The 21,287-nt window shown below is 44.8% G+C and overlaps 1 protein-coding gene across 1 annotated transcript in view; it reads left to right on the plus strand.

Annotated features, from left to right (window-relative positions):
• Positions 1–21,287, plus strand: part of LOC309552646 (uncharacterized protein) — a gene marked incomplete at both ends in the record, with an annotated part of 68,970 nt that overhangs the window by 44,046 nt on the left and 3,637 nt on the right. Inside the window, 3 exons of the mRNA XM_082253582.1 lie at positions 3,190–3,269; positions 5,668–5,767; positions 7,082–7,158. Of these exons, the coding sequence (XP_082109708.1) occupies positions 3,190–3,269; positions 5,668–5,767; positions 7,082–7,158 (257 nt within the window). The remainder of the gene's footprint in view (positions 1–3,189; positions 3,270–5,667; positions 5,768–7,081; positions 7,159–21,287) is intronic.

The raw sequence follows: 21,287 nt of genomic DNA on the forward strand, positions 1-21,287 counted from the left end.
GTAAAAAAAAAAAAAAATATATATATATATATATATATATATATATATATATATATTATTTCACAAAAGTGAGTACACCCCACATATTTTTGTAAATATTTTCTATCTTTTCATGTGACAACACTGCACAAATGACACTTTGCTACAATGTGCACACTCACTAAAAACTCAACACAGCCATTAATGTCTAAACCGCTGGCAACAAAAGTGAATACACCCCTAAGTGACAATGTCCAATTTTGGCCCAATTAGCCATTTCTCTCCCCAGTGTCATATGACTCGTTAGTGTTACATGGTCTCAGGTGTGAATGGGGAGTGTTAGCTCAAATCTTGTCAGGAGGCAATCACGATGATATTACAGCCCTTCAGTTGCTAACCCCCCTTTCTAGATAGTGAATTCACCCCCGTCCGGCCAGGAGTTATGACAACACATAGCACTCAAACGTAGTGCAGTCACAACTAATTTTATTGCACGTGAAGCTCATATTTAAGGCATGTTTTGAGCGGGAAAGACTGCTCCAAACCGGTTTACAATTCATCAGTCAATAGCACATATCAGACAGAATAGTACATAAAAGGGCCTTTGCTTTCGCCATGCATTTGTGTCAATATGAGGTGTTTTGTTGTAGTATCGGTCCATCTTGTGTTCAGCTTGTCTGTGTTAATGTAAGCAATTGTCAATTGTTTATGGTGGTGTCAGTCTCTATGCAAAATGTCTTGTAATCTAAATGCTAAGCCTTAACTCGTTAAGTGTCTGAATGAATGAATGGAAAAGTGTTGAACATGTCAATGTCTTTTCATCTATATGCAAAATACAGCTGTCTGCTGTCCAAGGTTGTTATGAATGGTTGTCCGTCTAGCTCGTTACGATGTAAATGCAAGGGCCCACATTTCATCACAGGATGGGCATAAACTGAAATATATATCTGAAATATCATAAGGCATGTTAATACAATCTTTCAGGGAGTAGGTGTGTTAAATTTGGTGTTATCACTCTCACTCTCTCATACTGGTCACTGGAAGTTCAACACGGCACCTCATGGCAAGGAACTCTCTGAGGATCAGAAAAAAAGAATTGTTGCTCTACATAAAGATTGCCAAGACCCTGAAACTGAGCTGCAGCGCGGTGGCCAAGACCATACAGGGTTTTAACAGGACAGGTTTCACTCAGAACAGGCCTCGCCATGGTCAACCTAGGAAGTTGAGTGCACGTGCTCAGCGTCATCCAGAGGTTGTTTTTAGGAAACAGACGTATGAGTGCTGCTAGCATTGCTGCAGATGTTAAAGGGGGGGGGGGGGGTCAGCCTGTCAGTGCACACTGAATCAAATTGGTCTGCATGGCTGTTGTCCCATAAGGAAGCCTCTTCTAAAGATGATGCACAAGAAAGCCTGCAAACAGTTTGCTGAAGACAAGCAGCCTAAGGACATGGATTACTGGAACCATGTCCTGTGGTCTGATGAGACCAAGATAAACGGATTTGGTTCAGATTGTGTCAAGCGTGTGTGGCGGCAACCAGGTGAGGAGTACAAAGACATGTGTCTTGCCTACAGTGAAGCATGGGGGTGGGAGTGTCATGGTCTGGGGCTGCATGAGTGCTGCCGGCACTGGGGAGATACAGTTCATTTAGGGAACCATGAATGCCAACATGTACTGTGACATACGGAAGCAGAGCCTGATCCCCCTCCCTTCGGAGACTGGGCTGCAGGGCAGTATTCCAACATGATAACAACCCCAAACAAACCTCCAAGACGACCATTGCCTTGTTAAAGAAGCTGAGGGTAAAACTGATGGACTGGCCAAGCATGTCTTCAGACCTAAATCCTATTGAGCGTCTCTGGAGCAACCTCAAATGGAAAGTGGAGAGCACAAGGTCTCTAACATCCACCAGCTTTGTGATGTTGTCATGGAGGAGTGGAAGAAGACTCGAGTGGCAATCTGTGAAGCTCTGGTGAACTCTATGCCCAGGAGGGTTAAAGTGGTTGTAAACCCTCTTTTGGAACTTCTACCTATAGGTAAGCCTTTATTAAGGCTTACCTATAGGTACTGTAAATATCTCCTTAACTTGCACTGTTTAGGAGATATTTACTTTTAATGCAGCCGATGATTTGATGATTTAATCCACCCGTGCCATTCCTTCAGAGCCCTGTGCCGTGAGTGATGTTACATAGTAGGTGAGGTTGAATAAAGACCATAGTCTATCCAGTTCAACCTGTGTAGGTGTGTGTGGCCGTAATCATCTCTCATACCCCTGAATGTTTTTCTCCTTGAGATGTACGTCTAAGAGTCTTTTGAAAGCCACCATACTTCCCGCAGAAACCACCTCTTGTGGTAGAGAATTCCACAATCTTGTAGTCCTAACAGTAAAGAACCCCCCACGTTGCCTGAGGTTAAAACGCTTCTCCTCCAATCGATGTAATCGCGGCTCCGGCCAATCAGATGGCCGTAGGACGCAATCCAGGAAGCAGGACGGCCGAACATGTCGGCCGTCCTGTCACTGAGGGGTCGGCACTGCGGTTGCTTCGTTCTAAGGTAAGTATTTCATAATAAGCTAGTATGCGATACATACTAGCTCATTATGCCTTTGCCTTACAGGGTTTTCTTTTTTTTTCCTTTTTTTGGGGGGAGTTTACTTCCTCTTTATGGCAGTACTGGAAAATAATGGTGGCAACTCAAAATATTGACACTTTGGGCCCAATTTGGACATTTTCGCTTAGGGGTGTACTCACTTTTGCTGCCAGCAGTTTAGACATTAATGGCTGTCTGTTGTTATTTTGAGGGGACGGCAAATTTACACTGTTATACAAGCTGTACACTCACTAATTTACATTGTAGCAAAGTGTAATTTCCTCAGTGTTGTCATATGAAAAGATATAATAAAAATATTTACAAAAATGTGAGGGGTGTACTCACTTTCGTGAGAAACTGTATGTTTTAGCATTTTTTTGGGTAGAAATAGGATACTCGACAAAGAAGAAATTGATTCTTTAATTTAATTTGAAGCTCTAAGTTTTAATACTTAATAAATCATTTTCCATTTCTAATACACAATATGGGAAAGGAGAAACACTAGCAATTTTGTCATTTCTAATTTAGTGTGAGGTTTTGATTTTAGAATTATCTTCCCAATGTAATTATATAAGACAAAAACGTATATTGTTTTTTATAATGATATGGAATTTCATTTTCAGGTAGTATGATTTCTAATATTCCTGTCCAACAGGATACAATTTCTGCAAAGAAAAGGCTACTCTTATCTACATCAAAGAAGGTAGTTGGAATATTTAGAAAGTCTGTATTTTCCCTTGTTATACAAATATTCAGTTTTTGGTTACTTATATGATAACATTCAGTCAGTTATGAAAGTTTAATTCACTAGCATTATTCATTTTACACTTTGGATCAAAAAAATTCATGCCAGCCTCTGTTGCTGACATGTACACCTTGCAGATGCACCACATTGCACAAATGTGAACCATCTAGTTTGTGTCAGAGTACTTTATAAAAGGTCCTTGTCTAATTTTAGGTGTGTCGGTAGCCAATTCAAAATAAATTGGCTGACCTAACACAACACATGTTAACATGCAGAATGCTGAGAATGGACTGTTTAAAGGGAGTTCCAGTTATTTTTTAGGAGTAACTTTTATGTCTCTTTAATTGAGAAACAAAGCATTTCTCTTCAGGAGAAACATCTAAACTTCTTCCTACCGGAAGATTGGACACTAGGCACAAGGATGTTATTCCTGGAAGTCTCTTCAGTAAGTGACCCAGTGCAAGTTTCCCAATTCTGTGGCATTGGTGATGTCACTGCAGTTGTCCTGCAGGGGTCACATCCCTGGACCTGGATGTGTCCTAAGGTCCTTGTCTAATTTTAGATGTGTCGGTAGCCAATTAAAAATAAATTGGCTGTCCTAACACAACACATTTTAACGTGCAGAATGCTGAATATGGACTGTTTAAAGGGAGTCCCAGTTTTTTTAGGGTGACATTTATTTCTCTTTGATTGAGAAACAAAGCACTTTTCTTCAGGAGAAACTGCTGAACTGCTTCCTACAGGAAGATTGGAAGCTAGGCACATGAATATTATTCCTGGAAGTCTCTTCAGTCAGTGACCTAGTGCAATTTTCCCAATTCTGTGACATTGGTGATGTCACTGCAGTTGTCCTGCAGGGGTCATATCCCTGGACCTGGATATGCCCTACACATGCAAAGTAATCTGCTTCATGGGCCATAATAATGCCTGCATAATTCCCTCCAGGTCCAGAGCTGTAGCAGTTGCTCTGCCTGACCGTCTGTAAAGACTTGCTTTTGTAAATGTGTGGAATGTAACAGTGGGCTCCCTAAATTTTATTGCTTCCCTGTGGTGTGGCATTGATGCTTGGCAGACCATAACCTCTAACATGCACTTTCACTTACATTGGTTTCCTCCCAGACCCTGTCAAAAGTGACCTCATGGGAAAGGGTGTAGCTTCCTGTTCTAGCCTCCCACTCTCTTCTGGCCGGGACATGAGCTTTGAGTTTTCTAGCTCCTTTGCCTAGGGGGCAACACTGCAACACAAGCATCCAGTAAAAAATGGGCACCTTCCTCCTGCCAGTGAATGCCAGTAACAGGAAAAGGTTGCCACTAAAAAATATGGCTGTGACGCTCGGCTTGGAACTGAACATGCACAGTTCCGGTCCAGAGCCGGCCGAGACCATCTGAGGGCCTGCTACAGTGTGTTCGGACGGCACCGGTGGGGGGCAAGTCTGGCGGAGGCAGTGCCCGAGCATTTCTTATGATGTCATGGTACAAGGGAGCCAAGCAGAGCGGCTGGAAGCCTCAAGATGGGATGAGAGCAAAGCAAGCTGGGAGCAGGACTGTCAGTGCTGTTTGGACTGGAGTGGATAGAAAGGACCACCTGACATGGTGCTAGACTGTCACTGTGAGGCAGGAGGAGATGTGTCGGTGAGGTGTCCTCATCACCTCTGTTGCTGCTGCACACTGCAGTCAGTGTCACTGTGGAGTCCAGTTCATATGGGTGTGCCTGACCATTCTAATTTCTTACCCTCCTGAATCCTGTCTCTAAACTACCTACTTACTATACCAAAAATAAAAAAAGATATATGTTTTTTGCCCTAAAATCTACCTTAAATCACATTGCAAGTTGCATATTGTACTTGTTTGTAGTCTAAATACTGAAATTTGCACTTAAAATTGTAATTTTGTAACTTTTGGAAATGCCAGTAGGCTGTGCTAATAAATTTTGGGTGTCATGTCAGTAAATTTCAATCTGGTAGGTTGGCAACACTGCTGGGGGGGGCACAGTGTAGCTTTTCATCTTCTAAAAGACTGCGAGATTGTGGGTCTGGTTTTCTATCTTGATCATTAGGTACCCTGTAGGTAATGTGGTGTGGCGATTGGTGCCATACCTGTGATTTTTTTTCCCTCACCACCATTGTAGTGTGCAGAACTGGCATTTGTACCCCTATTGTTGTGTTGCACAAGCTCATCATACTGCTCCCTCATCTGTCTGTATTGAGTGATGGTCGCATATAAAAATTACCTTTTAATCCTAAGTATATTTGGTGTTACAAATATGGTAAGTATAAGCAACACTTTCAGACATGTTTATACCTGCTCTCTTTATATGGGATTGGTAATAATCAGTGTATTTTATTTGTATGTCTAGAAAGAATCAAAACTGCTGGTTAAACTAGATGTGAAAAGAAATGAGGGAATGCATCAGCGTATTGGGAATAAAAATATTGCTAAATGTCCAGCTGCATCAGGTGAAACATTCTTTAAAAGGTGCTGTTTTGAGCTTATGTGTATTTGTTTTGTTGGTTGAAAAAAAGCTGATATCACAAGAGATATGAATTGTGCATTTAAAGAGGAAGTTCAGCCTATTTCATTTTTTTTCAAGTCCGCAGCTACAAATATTGCAGATGCTTATTTTTAAAAAATCAGGTACTTACAAGTGCCTGGGGTCCAGTGCTGTCTTTCCACAGCTGATTCTTCTTACCGCTGCGGGTTGCCGGCGCCATCATCTTGGATATGGGAACCGGCTGTTGCTTCCTGGGGAACTACAGCTGGCTTCCCACTGTGCATGCACAAGCTCCCGCAGCTCTTTGTGAATGGCCCTGCAGCCTCCTGATACATGTGACGTGTTGCGGGAGGTGAGGGGAGACAGCAAGGGAGAACGGCAAGGGACATCATTCTTGCCTAGGAGAGGATTGCAGAAGTGGGAGCGGGTACTGATAAAAATCGACATACGCCTACCCCAAAAAAAGCTGTAACTCAGAGGGATCGAACAAGTGGGACTTCGCTTTTTGAGTGAACTTTTGCTTTAAGTTGTAGTCATACTTATGCAAAAATATACCAGGGCACCTTGGGTGTTGGGGGACTCTGGTAATGAACTAAATATGAGCCTCTGTGGCTAAAGGGCAAGTTTACCATATTGCAAGAAGCTACAGGTATATCACTCACTCATGGCCAATCTGCATTCAAAATACTCCTGAGCAATGCAATAAACAATTTACTAGGCCATTATCTTGGATTTGGGAACCATATTGCAAGAAGCTACAGGTATACCACACACTCATGACTAATTTACATTTAAAGCAATACAATAAATATTAACTAGGTCATCAGATATCAGCTTTAATGAATCGTGATGTTCTTATGCATTTTAAAATCTGCCTTGAAGTTACAAAATGTTATTGAAAAGGGTGATTGTAACCATAGCAGAGATAACTGACCAGTCTCACCTTTGTGACTCTCTCCCCTCCCATGTCATAGCCCTCCTCTTATCTCTAATTTTCACACTTTTATTTTCATGTGTTTGTGTGTGTTTTTCAGAGATTGGTATCTTTGCAGACTGGTTCTTAACATTTTGCTAAACCTTTAAGAAGGGAGTAAACCCCTACAAATCTGTCCTGAAAACATGCTGTTTTTAACAAAATTATAATTATATAGGACAAGAATAGAAATGTATTAATTTCTGATTTGCTCTGGGGTGAATACATTTTTTTCAGAATACTATGCTCATAATAATTAAATATACATAAGTGTATTGTTTCATAAACATATAATATTTTTTTCAGGTAGCCTGAAGTTTGATATTCCTGAACAACATGACAAAATTCCTGAAAAGAAGAGACTCAAATCTACATCTAAGAAGGTAGCTGGAATATTTAGAAAGTCTGTGGTTCCTCCTGTAATGCAGAGTTCAGTGTACAGTTTATGTAAGAAAATGCAGACAGCTAGAAAAGTTAAATTAACCACTTAAGCCCCGGAGGATTTGGCTGCTAAACGACCAGAGGGTATTTTGCGATTCGGCACTGCGTGACTTTAACGGACAATTGCGCGGTCGTGCGACGCTGTACCTAAACGAATTTGGCGTCCTTTTTTTCCCACAAACAGAGCTTTCTTTTGGCGGTATTTGATCACCTGTGCGATTTTTTGATCACGCGCTATAAACAAAAAAAGAGCGTAAATTTTGCAAAAATAGCAATATTTTTCCCTTTTTTTTATATGAAATTCCCCCCAAAAAAAATGTAAAAATTAAAATTTTTTAATATTTTCGGCCAATTTGTTTTATGCTACCTATGTTTGGTAAAAAAAATCGCAAAAAGCGTATTTTGATTGGTTTGCGCAAAAGTTATTGCGTTTACTAACAAAGGGAAAGATTTTTGTCATTTTTGTTGTTTTTTTTTTTAACGCGTAATGGCGGCGATCTGCGATTTTTTTTGCGGTACTGCGACATTGCGGCGGAAAGATCGGACCCTTGACTGACATTTTTGACACTTTTGGGGTTACCAGTGACATTTCTACAGTAATCAGTGCTATATATATGCATATATATGTATATATATTACTGTAAAAATACACTGGTAGTGAAGGGGTTAACTTTATTTGAGAGGGAGGGGCTGTGTGTGTCCCTAGGGGCGTGATTCTAACTGTGATTGGCTGTGGCTTCAACTGTATGCAGAGTGATCAATGGATCTACATAGTAGATCCATGTGATCAGCTCTCATACAGAGAGGAGAATGACAGGCAGCTTGTTTACACAAGCTGCCTGACTTTCTCCCTCTCCCCCGCCGATCGCAGAGTGGCTGGCGGCGATCGGGTCCGCCGGTCACACGCGCGGGGGGGTCCGTGACCACGCGGGAGCGGGAGCGGGAGCGCGCCTCCGGCGGCGCGCGCTCGCTCCCTAAACCCTCACAGGCGAGCGACGTAGACCTACGTCACTTTGCCTGTGAGGGGCTGACCGCCGCCGTAGATAGTCGTGCGGCGGTCGGCAAGTGGTTAAGATCCTAGCTTTCTTAACTGATTATATGATTTTTGTACTCACCGTAAAATCATTTTTTTGGAGTCCATTGAGGTACACAGAAAGTCTCATGTACTTTTCTCTTTCATTCATTGATGGACACAGCTCCTGATTCTTCTTAACCATTGGGTTATACTGCCCCTTACAGGAGTAGGACACTAGGCAGGAAAAAGCTTGACTATGCCTATGGGCAGTCCCAGGGGGTATCCACACTCAGCTATAGGCATCCACTTTTTTTCTGCCTAGTCAGGAATAAGTACCTAGTTCCTTGTTGGAATCTCTGGTCCTGGCCTTTTTTTCCTTTAAATTGATTTTTTCCTATCTTTGGTATTTTGTTTCTGTGAAAATCTACTATCAACTGCCGGACTGTATAATCTAGATCCAGAGGGTCCCCCCAGTCTGGCCAGTGAGCGCGCACAGGCCTCAGCTCCGCACTACCTCGGCCGCGACATAGCCCCACTGGTCAGGGGCTGGCCTGTGAGTTAAACGCCTCGCGATGGCGCATACAACCTGGCCTCAGCCTGAGTCGCAGTGTTCCTCCTGGCCAACAGCCACCCACATCCCGATAGAGCGGCGGTCTTTCAGGAGCAATGCCCTTCCTGTTCCTGGTATGGTAAGTAGCTATCCCCCCTCTACCCCTGGAGGGTTTTTGGGCTGGACATGGGCCCCTCCCTGGGACTATGGGACACACGAGTCCCCCCCCCCCCCCCCCGGCCCACTAAAAATTTGGTGGTCACTTTGGCTCTTCAGGCCCCCCATCCCCAATTCCCTCCCGCCCCGGGTAAGGGTATGAGCTGGCTTTTGCCACATGCTCTTAAGGTGGGCTTGTTGAAGTTGCTGCTGACTGGGTTTTTCCTGGTCCACAATGGGTGAGGTTGAGCAGGGTTCCACTGCTACCCTGGGTGTTGGTGACAAGGTCAGGGATGTCCTCTGGGCTCCCTGCTGCAATTGTTGGGATGGGGGAGCAGATTGTTTCGGGTGGCCCCAGTGAGGTTGGCTGAAGTCACTACATTTGGGCATCCGCCCTCCCCTCCGCTAATCCCTGGGTGGTCGGCTCCGCTGAGGCTCGCGCCTAGGCGGCTGGGCATCCACAAACATTTAGGCCACTGCTTGCAACCTACTAGGCCATGCGGCCAAGTCGGCCTCCGTTGGGGAGACGGCCCCAGTGAGCCTGGCTGGGATGAGTGCACTTGTGACTGGGTCCACACAAATTGAGGCCGCGGCTTGCAGCCTACTCGGCCATGCGGCCAGCTTGGCACCTCTCTGGGCAGCGATGTGGGGGGCGGTTTCAATTTTGATGGCAACCATGCCGCCATTATTGTGAAGGGCACCTACCTCTTTTAACGCTGCGGGACCATCAGGATACCCTGCTTGTGCATTCGGCCCCCTTTAAGGGGGCTATTTTCTATTGTGCGGGCCTCTGTTGTGCGGACCCCCCTTGTTTTTTGCGGGGTCAAGTAGGTGGTCCATTTGTGGATCTTGTGTCAGCGTCCCCCTTGCGGGATCGCAGTCGGCGGCCCACCCCTGAATGTTATGTTTTTCCGGGTGACTTTGATATATAGCATCTACCGCCCTCCCCTGCCTCACCTGTCCATCAGATCCTGAATCTGTTTTGGCCGCCGCAGACACGAGCCACCCTACTGGATCTGTGTCCACGCACCCCGAGTGCTCAGACAGTAAAGAGGTTTCCTCTGCTCCTCTCGCCGTGCATGAAAAGGCGCTGGTGGATGCACTGATTGTGTAAAATTTTAAACATGGCCGAGATGCTGCGTCGGAGGCGCTTGTCCCTTTTGGCACCACAGGTCCTCCACTGTGGCGGGGGTGTTTCCCTTTCCCGCTTACTTTGTCAACATTGTCACATAACAGTGGGGTTGTCCAAAACGTACTCTTGTGGTCCCTAAGCGTATTTTTATGCGGTATCCTTATAAGGATTCCTTACATAAAAAGTGGACGGTCCCACCTGTAGTGAACTCGCTGGATTCCAGGTTAGATAAAGCTACCTTAATTCCATTTGAGGAGTCCTTAGCCTTTAAAGATCTGGTTGATTGGAGAGTAGGGGCTCTGGCCCACCATATGTTTCACTATGGCTGGTTCGGCTTAGGCCAGTATTTACTATTGCCCTGGTGTCGCAAACTCTGGCGAGTGGGCTAAACTTTTTCACTGGGACCTGGAGGGGAAACCGCTTCCCCCTGCCTTCGCAGAGCTGGCAGGTCAGGTAATCCAGGGGCTACAGTTTATCTGTGATGCCTCTTTGGATGCGGCTCCTTTGATTTTAGGCTGTCTGAAAAAAAGCAGTAGTCCTTCGAGGTCTTATCTGGCTGACAATGCTGGTCAGCGGACCAGACTTCTAATGCCTTACCTGATCTCCCCTTTGTGGGGGATCGCTTGTTTGGTGGTTCCAAGAGGACGGGATGTGGCAAATCACGAGAGGCTCTTCCAGACCTGCGGACAAGGCTTCCTTTGCACGAAGGTGCCCCCTCACCCGTATCTGGGGTGGGGGGACGTCTTCGCTGATTTACGGATTCGCGGATCTCTCTGGTACAGGTCAAGTGGATCCACAAAGTGATTCGGTCCAGTCACAAGATCGAGTTTTGGTCTTTTCCTTCGGAAAGGTTACATATAGTTACATAGTTACATAGTAGGTGAGGTTGAATAAAGACAATAGTCCATCCAGTTCAACCTGTGTAGGCATGTGTGGCTGTAATCATCTCCCATACCCCTGAATGTTCTGATCCTTGAGATGTAAGTCTAAGAGTCTTTTGAAAGCCACCATACTACCCGCAGAAACCACCTCTTGTGGTAGAGAATTCCACAATCTTGTTGCCCTAACAGTAAAGAACCCCCCGCGTTGCCTGAGGTTAAAACGCTTCTCCTCTAATCGCATTGTATGCCCTCGAGTCCTCATGCAATCCCTTCGAATGAACAGCTTTTTTTCTAAGCTGGGATCCCCATTAAGATATTTATAAATTGCTATCATGTCCCCCCTCAGACGTCTCTTCTCCAGGGAGAATAAATCGAGCGATTGTAGACGCTCTTCATAGTCAAGGTCCTCCAATCCCCTAATTAGTTTAGTTGCCCTTCTCTGGACTCTCTCCAGCTCCAACACATCCCTCCTGAGGACTGGCGACCAGAACTGGACGGAATACTCCAGATGCGGTCGGACCAGAGTTTTATAAAGTGGAAGGATTATAGTCTTATCTCTGGAATGCATCCCTTTCTTTATGCATGCTAATATTCTGTTGGCTTTGGAAGCTGCCGCTTGACATTGCATGCTGTTTCCTAATCTATCATCAACCAATACTCCCAGATCCTTCTCCATTTTTGATTCCCCCAAGGGCTCCCCTCCTAACGTGTATTGTGATTTTATGTTTTTAGTCCCCAAGTGCAAAACCTTACACTTCTCCACGTTAAACCTCATTTGCCATGTCGTTGCCCACTCTGTTATTTTGTCCAGGTCATTCTGCAGGATATCTGCTTCATGTTGTGAAGTTATTGCCCTGCCCAATTTTGTGTCATCTGCAAAAACTGATATCGAACTACTGATCCCGACCTCAATGTTGTTTATGAATAAATTGAACAAGGTTGGTCCCAGGACTGAGCCTTGGGGGACCCCGCTTACCACCTCAGACCAGTCTGAGTATGCGCTGTTTATTACTACCCTTTGGACCCGCCTTTTTAGCCAGTTCCGTATCCAAGAGCAAACCCTGCTATCGATACCTGCAGACCTTATTTTATAAATTAAGCGCTTGTGGGGAACTGTATCAAACGCCTTAGCGAAATCCAAGTACACCACATCCACTGGTCTCCCCCTATCTAGCTCACAGCTCACCTCCTCGTAAAATGTAAGGAGATTGGTTTGACAAGAACGCCCATTTGTAAACCCGTGCTGATTACTGCTGATGATGTTGTTGTCCTTAGCAAACTCTACAATATAGTCCCTTATCATCCCTTCCAGAAGTTCTTCTCTTCCAACCTGCACTTGTCCCCAGTTCGCTTACGGGGTCACTTTGGGGCAGTGCAAGACTTGTTACTTCATGGGGTGATTGTCCCGGTTCTGGCTTCGGAATGTTTTCAGGGGTTTTACTCAAACCTTTTTACAGCTCCCTGGAAGGAAGGCAAGGCACGTCCAGCTCTGGGCCTCAAGGCGCTAAACTGCTTTGTGCGGGTACAGAAGTTCTGAATAGAGTCCATTCGCGCGGTAGTGGCGTCCCTACATCTGGGGGATTTTCTCGCTTCTATTGACATCAAGGACGCCTACCTTCACATTCCAATATGTGCCGGTCACCAGCGCTTCCTCCGCTTTGCCATGGGTGAGGAGCATTATGAGTTTGTGGCTTTTACCTTTTGGTCTCGGCTCCGCTCCTCAGGTCTTCACAAAGTGTTGGCCCCGGTGCTAGCATTGTTACGTCAGCGGGGGATATATCGCGATACTGGGGTACCTGGACGATCTTCTTCTGCGAGCAGAGTCTCTGACTGCTCTTATAGACACCTTGGAGATTACTCTGCAATCTCTAAGGGAGTTTGGTTGGATTCTGAACCTTCAGAAGTCTGCTCTGATTCCCTCCACAAAACTGGATTATCTTTGTTCTCCCCCTGTACTGGGCGAATGTAACCACGGATGCCAGCCTGTCCGGGTGGGGAGGCGTCCTTGGCACAGCTTGTGCTCAGGGGGTCTGGACTCGGGAAGAGTCCAGACTACCGATCAATGTACTCAAACTCCAAGCAATCAGACTTTGTCTGGGTCTGGATCATTGGACAATGCGTCTTCAGGGGTGTCCGGTACAAATTTAATTGGTCAATGCCACGGCCGTGGCCTATGTCAATCACTATGGGGGAGCAAGAAGTGTCCTGGCGGATCGGGAAATAGCGAGCATTCTAAGGTGGGCAGAATGATTGTTCCAGCCTTCTCTGCTGTACACATTCCATTGAAGGTACCGAGGTTTGTGGCATTGTCGGGATCCTTTGGCAGACGCCGCAGAAACATTAGTGCTCTTTGGCATCAGTATAGTCTGATCTATTCCTTTCCCTCTCAAACTTCTGCCAAGGCTCCTGTGCAGGATCAAGGCAGCAAGGGATTTCGGTCTTTCTGGTGGCTCCAGACTGGCCTTGTCGGTCTTGATACTTTGATCTGGTACGGCTGGTCCCCAATGCTCATTGGAGACTTCCTCTCAGGGAAGATCTTCTGTCTCAATGACCAATCTTTCATCCTGCTTTACAGTCGCTGGTTTTAATGGCTTGGCTGCTGAAATACAGGTGCTGAAGGATATCATTTTGTCTGAATCAGTGATTCCTATGCTGTTTAAGGTTAGAAAATCTACCTCTAGGAAGATCTACCATCGTATTTGGAAGATGTACATTGCGTGGTGTGGAGTCTTTTGGGGTTCTCCCTTGCTCTTTTTCGGTGGCTCGGATCTTGGTTTTCATCCAACGGGGGGTTGAGTAGCGCCCAGCCTTGGGTAACATCAAGGGCCAGGTTCGGCCTTGGTGGTTTTCTTTCAACGCCCACTGGCCACACTTTCCTTGGTGCGTACCTTTATCCAGGGAGCTCGACACTTGGTTCCTCCATTCCGGTCTTTATTACCGTTGGGTCCTCAAATTGGTGTGGTCAGTTATCCAGGAATCTCCCTTAGAAAATATCAGGAGGTTCCCTCTGCTTACAAGTCCCAAAAGGTGGCCTTTTTGGTGGCTATTACTTCTGCGTGCAGGGTGTTGGAGCAGGCGGCGTTGTCTTACAGTACTAAGGTGGTTCTTTTTTCCCTGTCCGTTGTTCCTTCCATTCCTTCCAAAGGTAGTTTCTGATTTCCATTTGAATGGAGACATTGTGTTGCCTTACCTATGTCCCAGTTCTAAACATCCTAAGGGAATTGCTCTGCATTCCCTGGATGTTATTCAGTCAATCAGGGTGTACCTGGCAGCTACAAAGTCTTTTAGGAAGTCAGACTCACTATTTGTTCTCACGGTAGGACCTCGAAAAGGGTTGGCCGTTTCTGTTGCAACCATTTCCAGATGGATCAGATTGACAGTGATTCAGGCCTATTCAATTAGGGGTCAGGTTCCTCCTTTCCCTGTACAGGCACACTCTTCTCGGGCGCTTAGTGCCTCATGGGCCTTCCGTCATCAGGCAACAGGGAAGCAGGTTTTCAAGGCGACCATCCAGTCGTCTGTGCACACTTTTACAAAGTTTTTTAAAGTGGATGTGTTGGTGTCTGCAGATGCTTCTTTTGGCACCAAGTTTTTGCAGGCCGCTGTTTAGTGGACCTGGTCCTCTTTGATGGTGTTTTGTTTTTTTCAGATGAGCTCCAGTTGTTTTGCTGGAGCTCCATGTTACCTGTTTGGCTATGGTTAGCCTTGGGAATTTTTTTCTGCTGTTTTTTCACCCCTCATGTTTAACAATGCTTTGGGATGTCCCAATGGTTAAGAAGAATCAGGAGTTGTGTCGGTCAAACGAAAGAGAAAAAAATGGGATTTCTGATTTACCGAAAAATCAATTTCTCTGATGTTCATTGACGGACACAGCACCCATCCCTCTGTGAAGTTGGCTTTCTTCTGACACTGCTTGTAACAAAACTAAATGCCTATAGCTGAGTGTGGGTGTATGCCCCTGGGACTCCTCATATAGTGTCCTACTCCTGCAGGGGGGCAGTATAACCCAAAGGTTAAGAAGAATCAGGAGCTGTGTCCTTTAATGAATATCAGAGAAATGGATTTTACGGTAAGTCAAAAATAAATTTTTGAGCTTCACTCGTTTTGCTTCCATTGACAAAACACTCATATGTGAACAGGGGCCATTGAAATAAATAAGATTTTGCTTGTTGGGCGTATTGAGACTTCAGAGATGAGCGTTTTACGGGCTGAAAAACGCTCTGGTGTGAACAGGGCCTGACTATCCAGACATGGTGTAAGCCAGAAAAGGAATGAAATACCCGTCACATCTCTTCCTGCACAAGGAATTTATACATTGCAAAATTGAAAAATAAGAGACAACTTAGGCGCAAGGACTTTTAAAATATCTTCTATTGAGACATGCTATTGCAAAACACTTTGGTCCCCTCTGGGTAGACTTACAATCTTGACAAACTTGATTCTGATCATTACAAGCCAGTCACTAACATCTACAATCTCTTAAAATTGGCTGGGCTGCATCCTTTGGCAACCTCCCGAAATAAATGAGTGTCTTGCATACCTACTATAACCAAAGATGCCTGGACTGAGATGGAACAAACTAGGCTTTAAAAGGGTAGATTTACTAAAACTGGAGCACTCAGAATCTGGTGCAGCTGTGCATGGTAGCCAATCAGCTTCGAACTTCAGCTTGTTCAGTTAAGCTATGGCAATAAAACATGGGTTTCTATGCAGTAATGCACACAATTTGTACTCTCCAGTTTTATTAAATCACCCCTATTATGCCAACACAGCAGACAAGTCAATTCAATTTAAGTTTATAAACCTTTACTATACCCTGGAGCAGTTAAGAAAGATTTGTATCTTGGCCAAGAGGAATGCCCCTGATGTAAAAATTATGGCACCCACTGGTTTAATCTCTTCTGATCAGGATTTCTCACTTTTGTACTCCATTTACACATCTTTCTCAATGACAAATTGGTCTACTCTTTACTCGTGAAACTCTTTTACTTAGTATCTTTGAGGACTTTCTCCAACGAACACATTAAGGATCATGTTTTAACTAATCTCTTTCAATGGCTGTAAAACAATTTTTTTGAATTGGAAAAATCCCCACCTGCCTGTGGACAAAAAATAATGGATAGAAAAAAGAGGGGCTTTGCGGGCTGGTGGGAGGAGAAGGATCACAACAAAACCAACATTTTCAAAAAAATATATACATTTTATTAGTTCAAAATTAAAAACATGAGCTGGATGCACATGTGAATACAATGTATATCAGCGATTAAAATCAATTCATCAGAGTCATATTAATTAGAAATACAACCCATAAAGGAAAAACAAAAACCGATATGGGAAAGATGGTAGGTCTCAGGTGGAAGGCGGTCAGTGTAGGTCCCCAGCAAGCCGACGCGTTTCGCTCATGGCTTCCTCAGGGCCAGAGAGACCATGACAGACCGGTATTTCCTTTGTGTAATGACTCAGAGGATGATAGAGCTACGGCAAGACATCTAATTTGAGGCACTTCTGTGGTTCAATGGTCATATAATGTCACTTAAGTTTCTCATTTATTCGTGTATATGTGTACATCTGGATATGCGTATCTATCTATCTCATCTTCAATAATTTATTAGGAGGTCACTTTTTATATTGTGCAAGGTTGTAGCCCATTGAGGCTAAATACCAAGGCGGACGCCGCCTATATCCCAGCTGTCCAGGCAACTGCTGGCAATAGTAAGGCACCAACTTCCTCTTCCCCTGGTGTACCTCTAAGGAAACAGTCAATTATGAAAATATATTACAGAGCCGGATTGCACAGGTAGTGACCTATTAGTAGATAAGCCACAGTTCCAGGCAGGTTATAGCATACCAACGAGGTGTCCCATCTCAAGTAGGGGGACAGAAATCCTCCAGTACACCCGGCCTTTAATAGACCTTTGTAATGCCTTCCATAGACAAGCCTGCCTGTCTGTGATAAGGTCAGTCAACTTGTCAATACAGTGATTCCTAAATGTAAACTGCTTTATACTGGTTGTGCCTGTCCCTAAAAATGTGACAAGATCTGGGTTCTGTGGCTTCAGGAGCCTGCAGATTTACAGTATATGCCCGTCTCAGTGAGATGCGTGTATTAGTCACTTTAGTTAATATAACTACTTTAGAAAGAAGATACTACAGGATGTGAAGGAAGTACTGTATGCATGCATGTGTGTTTTCCTGTCTGTCTTGTCCTATTTCTATGTTCATGTACCCTAGCTTTTATGCAGGGCTGTATGTACAGTTGAGAGAGATGGGTAACTCCCAGACTAAAAGACAAATAACATGACTAGTCCAAACCTAGTCTGGTCCAAGTTGTCTGTGGGCAATAAGAGGATTTCAAGGCTGATTTTTTTAGATTCAGGTTTTAACCGATTCAGACATCTGTCAAGTCAAAGACATGATGTCAAAGAGAGCCCATGCCAACTGTTTCTGTCAGAGGAGGTCCCTAAATATCCCAAAATGGGATGCCATGAGAATGCACCAGGGCTAAAGCTGGGATCAGTTCCCTGAAGAACAGTTGGGGTGCCGGATCAAGACTGACAATTCAGATCACTGGGTGGCGGGGAACCTGTAAGTGCATGTCCTAGCTGACTACAAAAGTCAGAAAGTCTCTATGAAAAAGGGAAAGAATAACAGAACTTTAAAAAATGCAACTTCTAAGATAAATCCGACACAGGAGCTGGGACAATAAAACCTGGGACTAGACAACCACTAAAGGGGTAAAGGTAGGTCGCCTATTTGTGTGGTGACACAGGTTGAAGGCGAGAAGCTGAAGGGAGTGTTAGATATTTCGTTTGTATCTCTGAAGAAACGCTCTTTGCATCTGGGCAGCTTAAGGGTAAACTATGCTGTGGTTGGCAAAGATTTAAAAATGCTCCCCCATCAAGACACACCTTCATGCAAATGAAGACTTTTCTGAGGATTTAGCAGGCTTCTTATTTCAGACTTTTCAGGTGGCTAGAGAAACAGGTTTGAGATTTGGATGTACAACCCCAGGAGTAATGTAATGGAAAGGAGGAGACTTAGTAGACTTTTTGCTAGACTTGTTACACAGAGGCAGGCGAGTGATCTTGCCTCCAGTGACATCCATGATAGTAGTATCAAGGGTCCATCTGAAAAAGATGTTGTCCCTTGAAGACCATGTGGGTCAGGTGCTGCTTAGATGCTTAGTTTGCAGACCAGCGCTTTAATCACATGTGCATGTGTATTGACAAAAGTACATAAAGAGAGACAACTGGAGATGCTTCCAGCAGCCCATCATAGCTCCAGCTTAAGGCTCCAGCCATCAGAGCCATATGTTTTGTTAGTGAAGGAGCCAGTTATGCAGTAAGGCAGCATAGGGCTGCCCTATGCATGACATGCAAAATAATGTGAAAATTGCGAGCGGAACAGGGGGTCAAAGGCATTTCCGGGTGCTTCCAAACTCCTTAGAGTAGGGGTCTCCAATAGTGGGAATACAAATTGTCTCCGGCTTTCTGACCAGTGTGGGTAAATAAATAACATGGCACCCAGGATCAGTAAGAGGAGGAATAGTGCCCCATCGTTCTGGTCAGTGGGAGGAATAGCGCCCCAGTGTTGGTGTCAGTGTCAGTAAGGTTGAAAAAAGACACAAGTCCATCTAGTTTAACCAATAAAAAAAACAACAACCATACAATCCCATATACGCAATCCTATACCCACAGTTGATCCAGAGGAAGGTAAAAACCCCAGTAGTGTCAGGAAAGAATAACACCCCATGGTTGGTGTCTCTGAGTAATAATGCCCCATCATTGGTGTAATTGGGATGAATAGAGCCCCAGCATTAGTGTCATTGGGAGAAATAGTGCTCCACTGTTGATGTCAGTGGGAGGAATAGTGCCTCATATCAGTGGGAGGAACAGTGCCCCAAGGACTGAAAAAGGGAAGCAAAGGGCCAGACCTGGCCGCAGTTTGGGATCACTGCCTTAGAGTAAGACCTTGAAGAGTGTGATGGCCCCTTTCACACGGGGCGGACTCTGTTATGACCAGCAGGGAACTTGTCCGCTGATTCCCTACTAATCAGAGCAAGCTTATGAGCCATCTGTGTCAGCTCATTTCATGTAGAGTGGACACAGACATAGCCTTCTCTGCTCTATTGGTGGCCAGGTGTAAACGGACTCCACTGTCTGTTTGCACCTGACTGCCCTCTGATCAGCCTAGACCATGGGTTCCCAATCTGTGGCCGTCCAGCTGCTCCGAAACTACAAGTCCAAGGCTGACAGTTGCAAGCATGACTCCCAAAGGCAGATGCATGATGGGACTTGTAGTTCCTGCAACAGCTGGGGGGTCACAAGTTGAGCACCCTTGACCTAGACCGAGGGGAACAGATCCCCTTTTGTTTGTTTTTAACGGACTGAATCAGATTGGAGGAAGGCTTAAAAAATGACAGGGGGACCTGATCAGACCCTTCGTGTGAAAGAGGCATAATAGGAAGGCCTTTTCAGCAGCAGAGGCTCTGGAAGACCAGAGTCTGGAGATAGCAGACTGATTCTTCATATTCATAGTAGTGCGCACCACATCAATCCTATTTGAAATGGTCTGAAGTTTTAGCAGAAGACTGTGGCCCCTCAAAAAAATCTTGTCCAGTACAGATTGGAGCCACTAAGAATCAGAGTCAGAAATAGTCACTGTTAATAATGTCTCATAACCCACTGGGGCTCTGGGCAGACCAGCTAGAGACTCTCTAAGGGAAGGCTCAGGAGTCTGCTTAGAACCTCTAGGACCAGAGCCAGTCATAAAATGGTGAATTGGGCCACAAAATATTGCCTGTAGTAGAGACCCTGGCTGACAAAGCAGGGAACTTAGGCTCAACCTGCAGAACTAAGAAGGACTTTGAGGACCAGATACATCCAATAATTGTATGGTAACAGGATTCTGACACTTTTCAGAGAGCATGGAACAAACATTCTCAGATCCATAAGTGCAGTGGAAGCTGGGGTCACCCACCACAGCAGGACTGCCCTCTCGGTGTCTAGATAAAGACATGATGCGGTCTCATAGTAGTAAGAAAATTAAGCTTAGTATACAAGGGAAGGACTCAAGAACTCACAAAGCCTAAGCAGCTGGTGGTCAGAGGTGACCAAGATAACCAATGTCACTGCAGGAGCGAACCAAAGATTGAAGCTCCACGTGGTTCTTGCCAAGGCATGAACAGTTGCTTCTTCGATGCTGAATGATGGGAGAGTGCGCGCGCTACATGCTCTATTCAGCAGATAATGTCAGTGTTCAGTCCCTCCAAGCTGACTCCTTTTGGACACCCCTTAAGTAATCGTAACCAGCGATAAGTGAGTATTTAAATGCCCCTAGTGATTTAACATATGAAATAGCTCTGTGTGCTCATCCTAATCAGCCTACATACAGAGTGAACCATCAGAGACAGGGCAAAGACCGCGACAATACTCTAGACCTGGAATGCACTCTGCGGCTAACCTATTACCAGCTCTTTATGCAGAACTCAGTGCCCATAGGTCACTTCCAGGCTAGCCCTGCAACTTCTGGTCCAGTGGGGCCCGGATGTAGAGAAGACTTTTAAATCAGGAAAATTTAAGAAAAAAATAAGAAAAAAATCCTGGCAAAAAGAGTGGCTATTGTTTTAACAGCATAGCTGAAAAAAGATGATCATTCTCCTAGAACACTAACAGTCATGCTGGTAGTAGGATGGGTTATCATGGGCTGACCTACAGGTTTTTGTTTACCAGTATCCAATCCTCCTATAGGCAGAAGTAGAACCAAAGTGAAAAGACTTCCTGGGTCCCTCAATGGATGAGAGAATATTTCTACACTTCTGAGCACTAAACATTCAGGCTGGCTTCATATCTATGTTTCAGTAATGTGTGCCCCAGTGCACCTTCCAAATGCAAGGATGCTGATTTTGTTTTACAAAAGACAGTGCAAACAAACAGCATTATTATTTTAGGACAAAAATTAAAAACTTTCACCCATTAGCACCTACTGTACATACAGGGTACTGTAGGAAAATTAGAAGACTTGTCAGATTTTTATAACAGTGTATATCAGTTATGTCAGCACTTGTACCAACCTGTTCTGTGTTCCCACAATGTGTGAACATGCAAGGGCTATAACAATATATATATATAATTGAAGGTCAAACATAGGCTAAGAATGCAGCATTTTTGTCTGTAGAGGAAGGAGGGTTTAGTTCTTTAACCACTTAAGCCCCAGAAGATTTTACCCCCTTCCTGACCAGGGCCTATTTTGCGATTCGGCACTGCGTTGCTTTAACGGACAATTGCGCGGTCGTGCGACGATGTACCTAAACTAATTTCACGTCCTTTTTTTCCCAC

The sequence above is a fragment of the Pelophylax lessonae genome (genome assembly GCF_965119305.1).
Source record: "Pelophylax lessonae genome assembly, chromosome: 4".
NCBI lineage: Eukaryota > Metazoa > Chordata > Amphibia > Anura > Ranidae > Pelophylax > Pelophylax lessonae.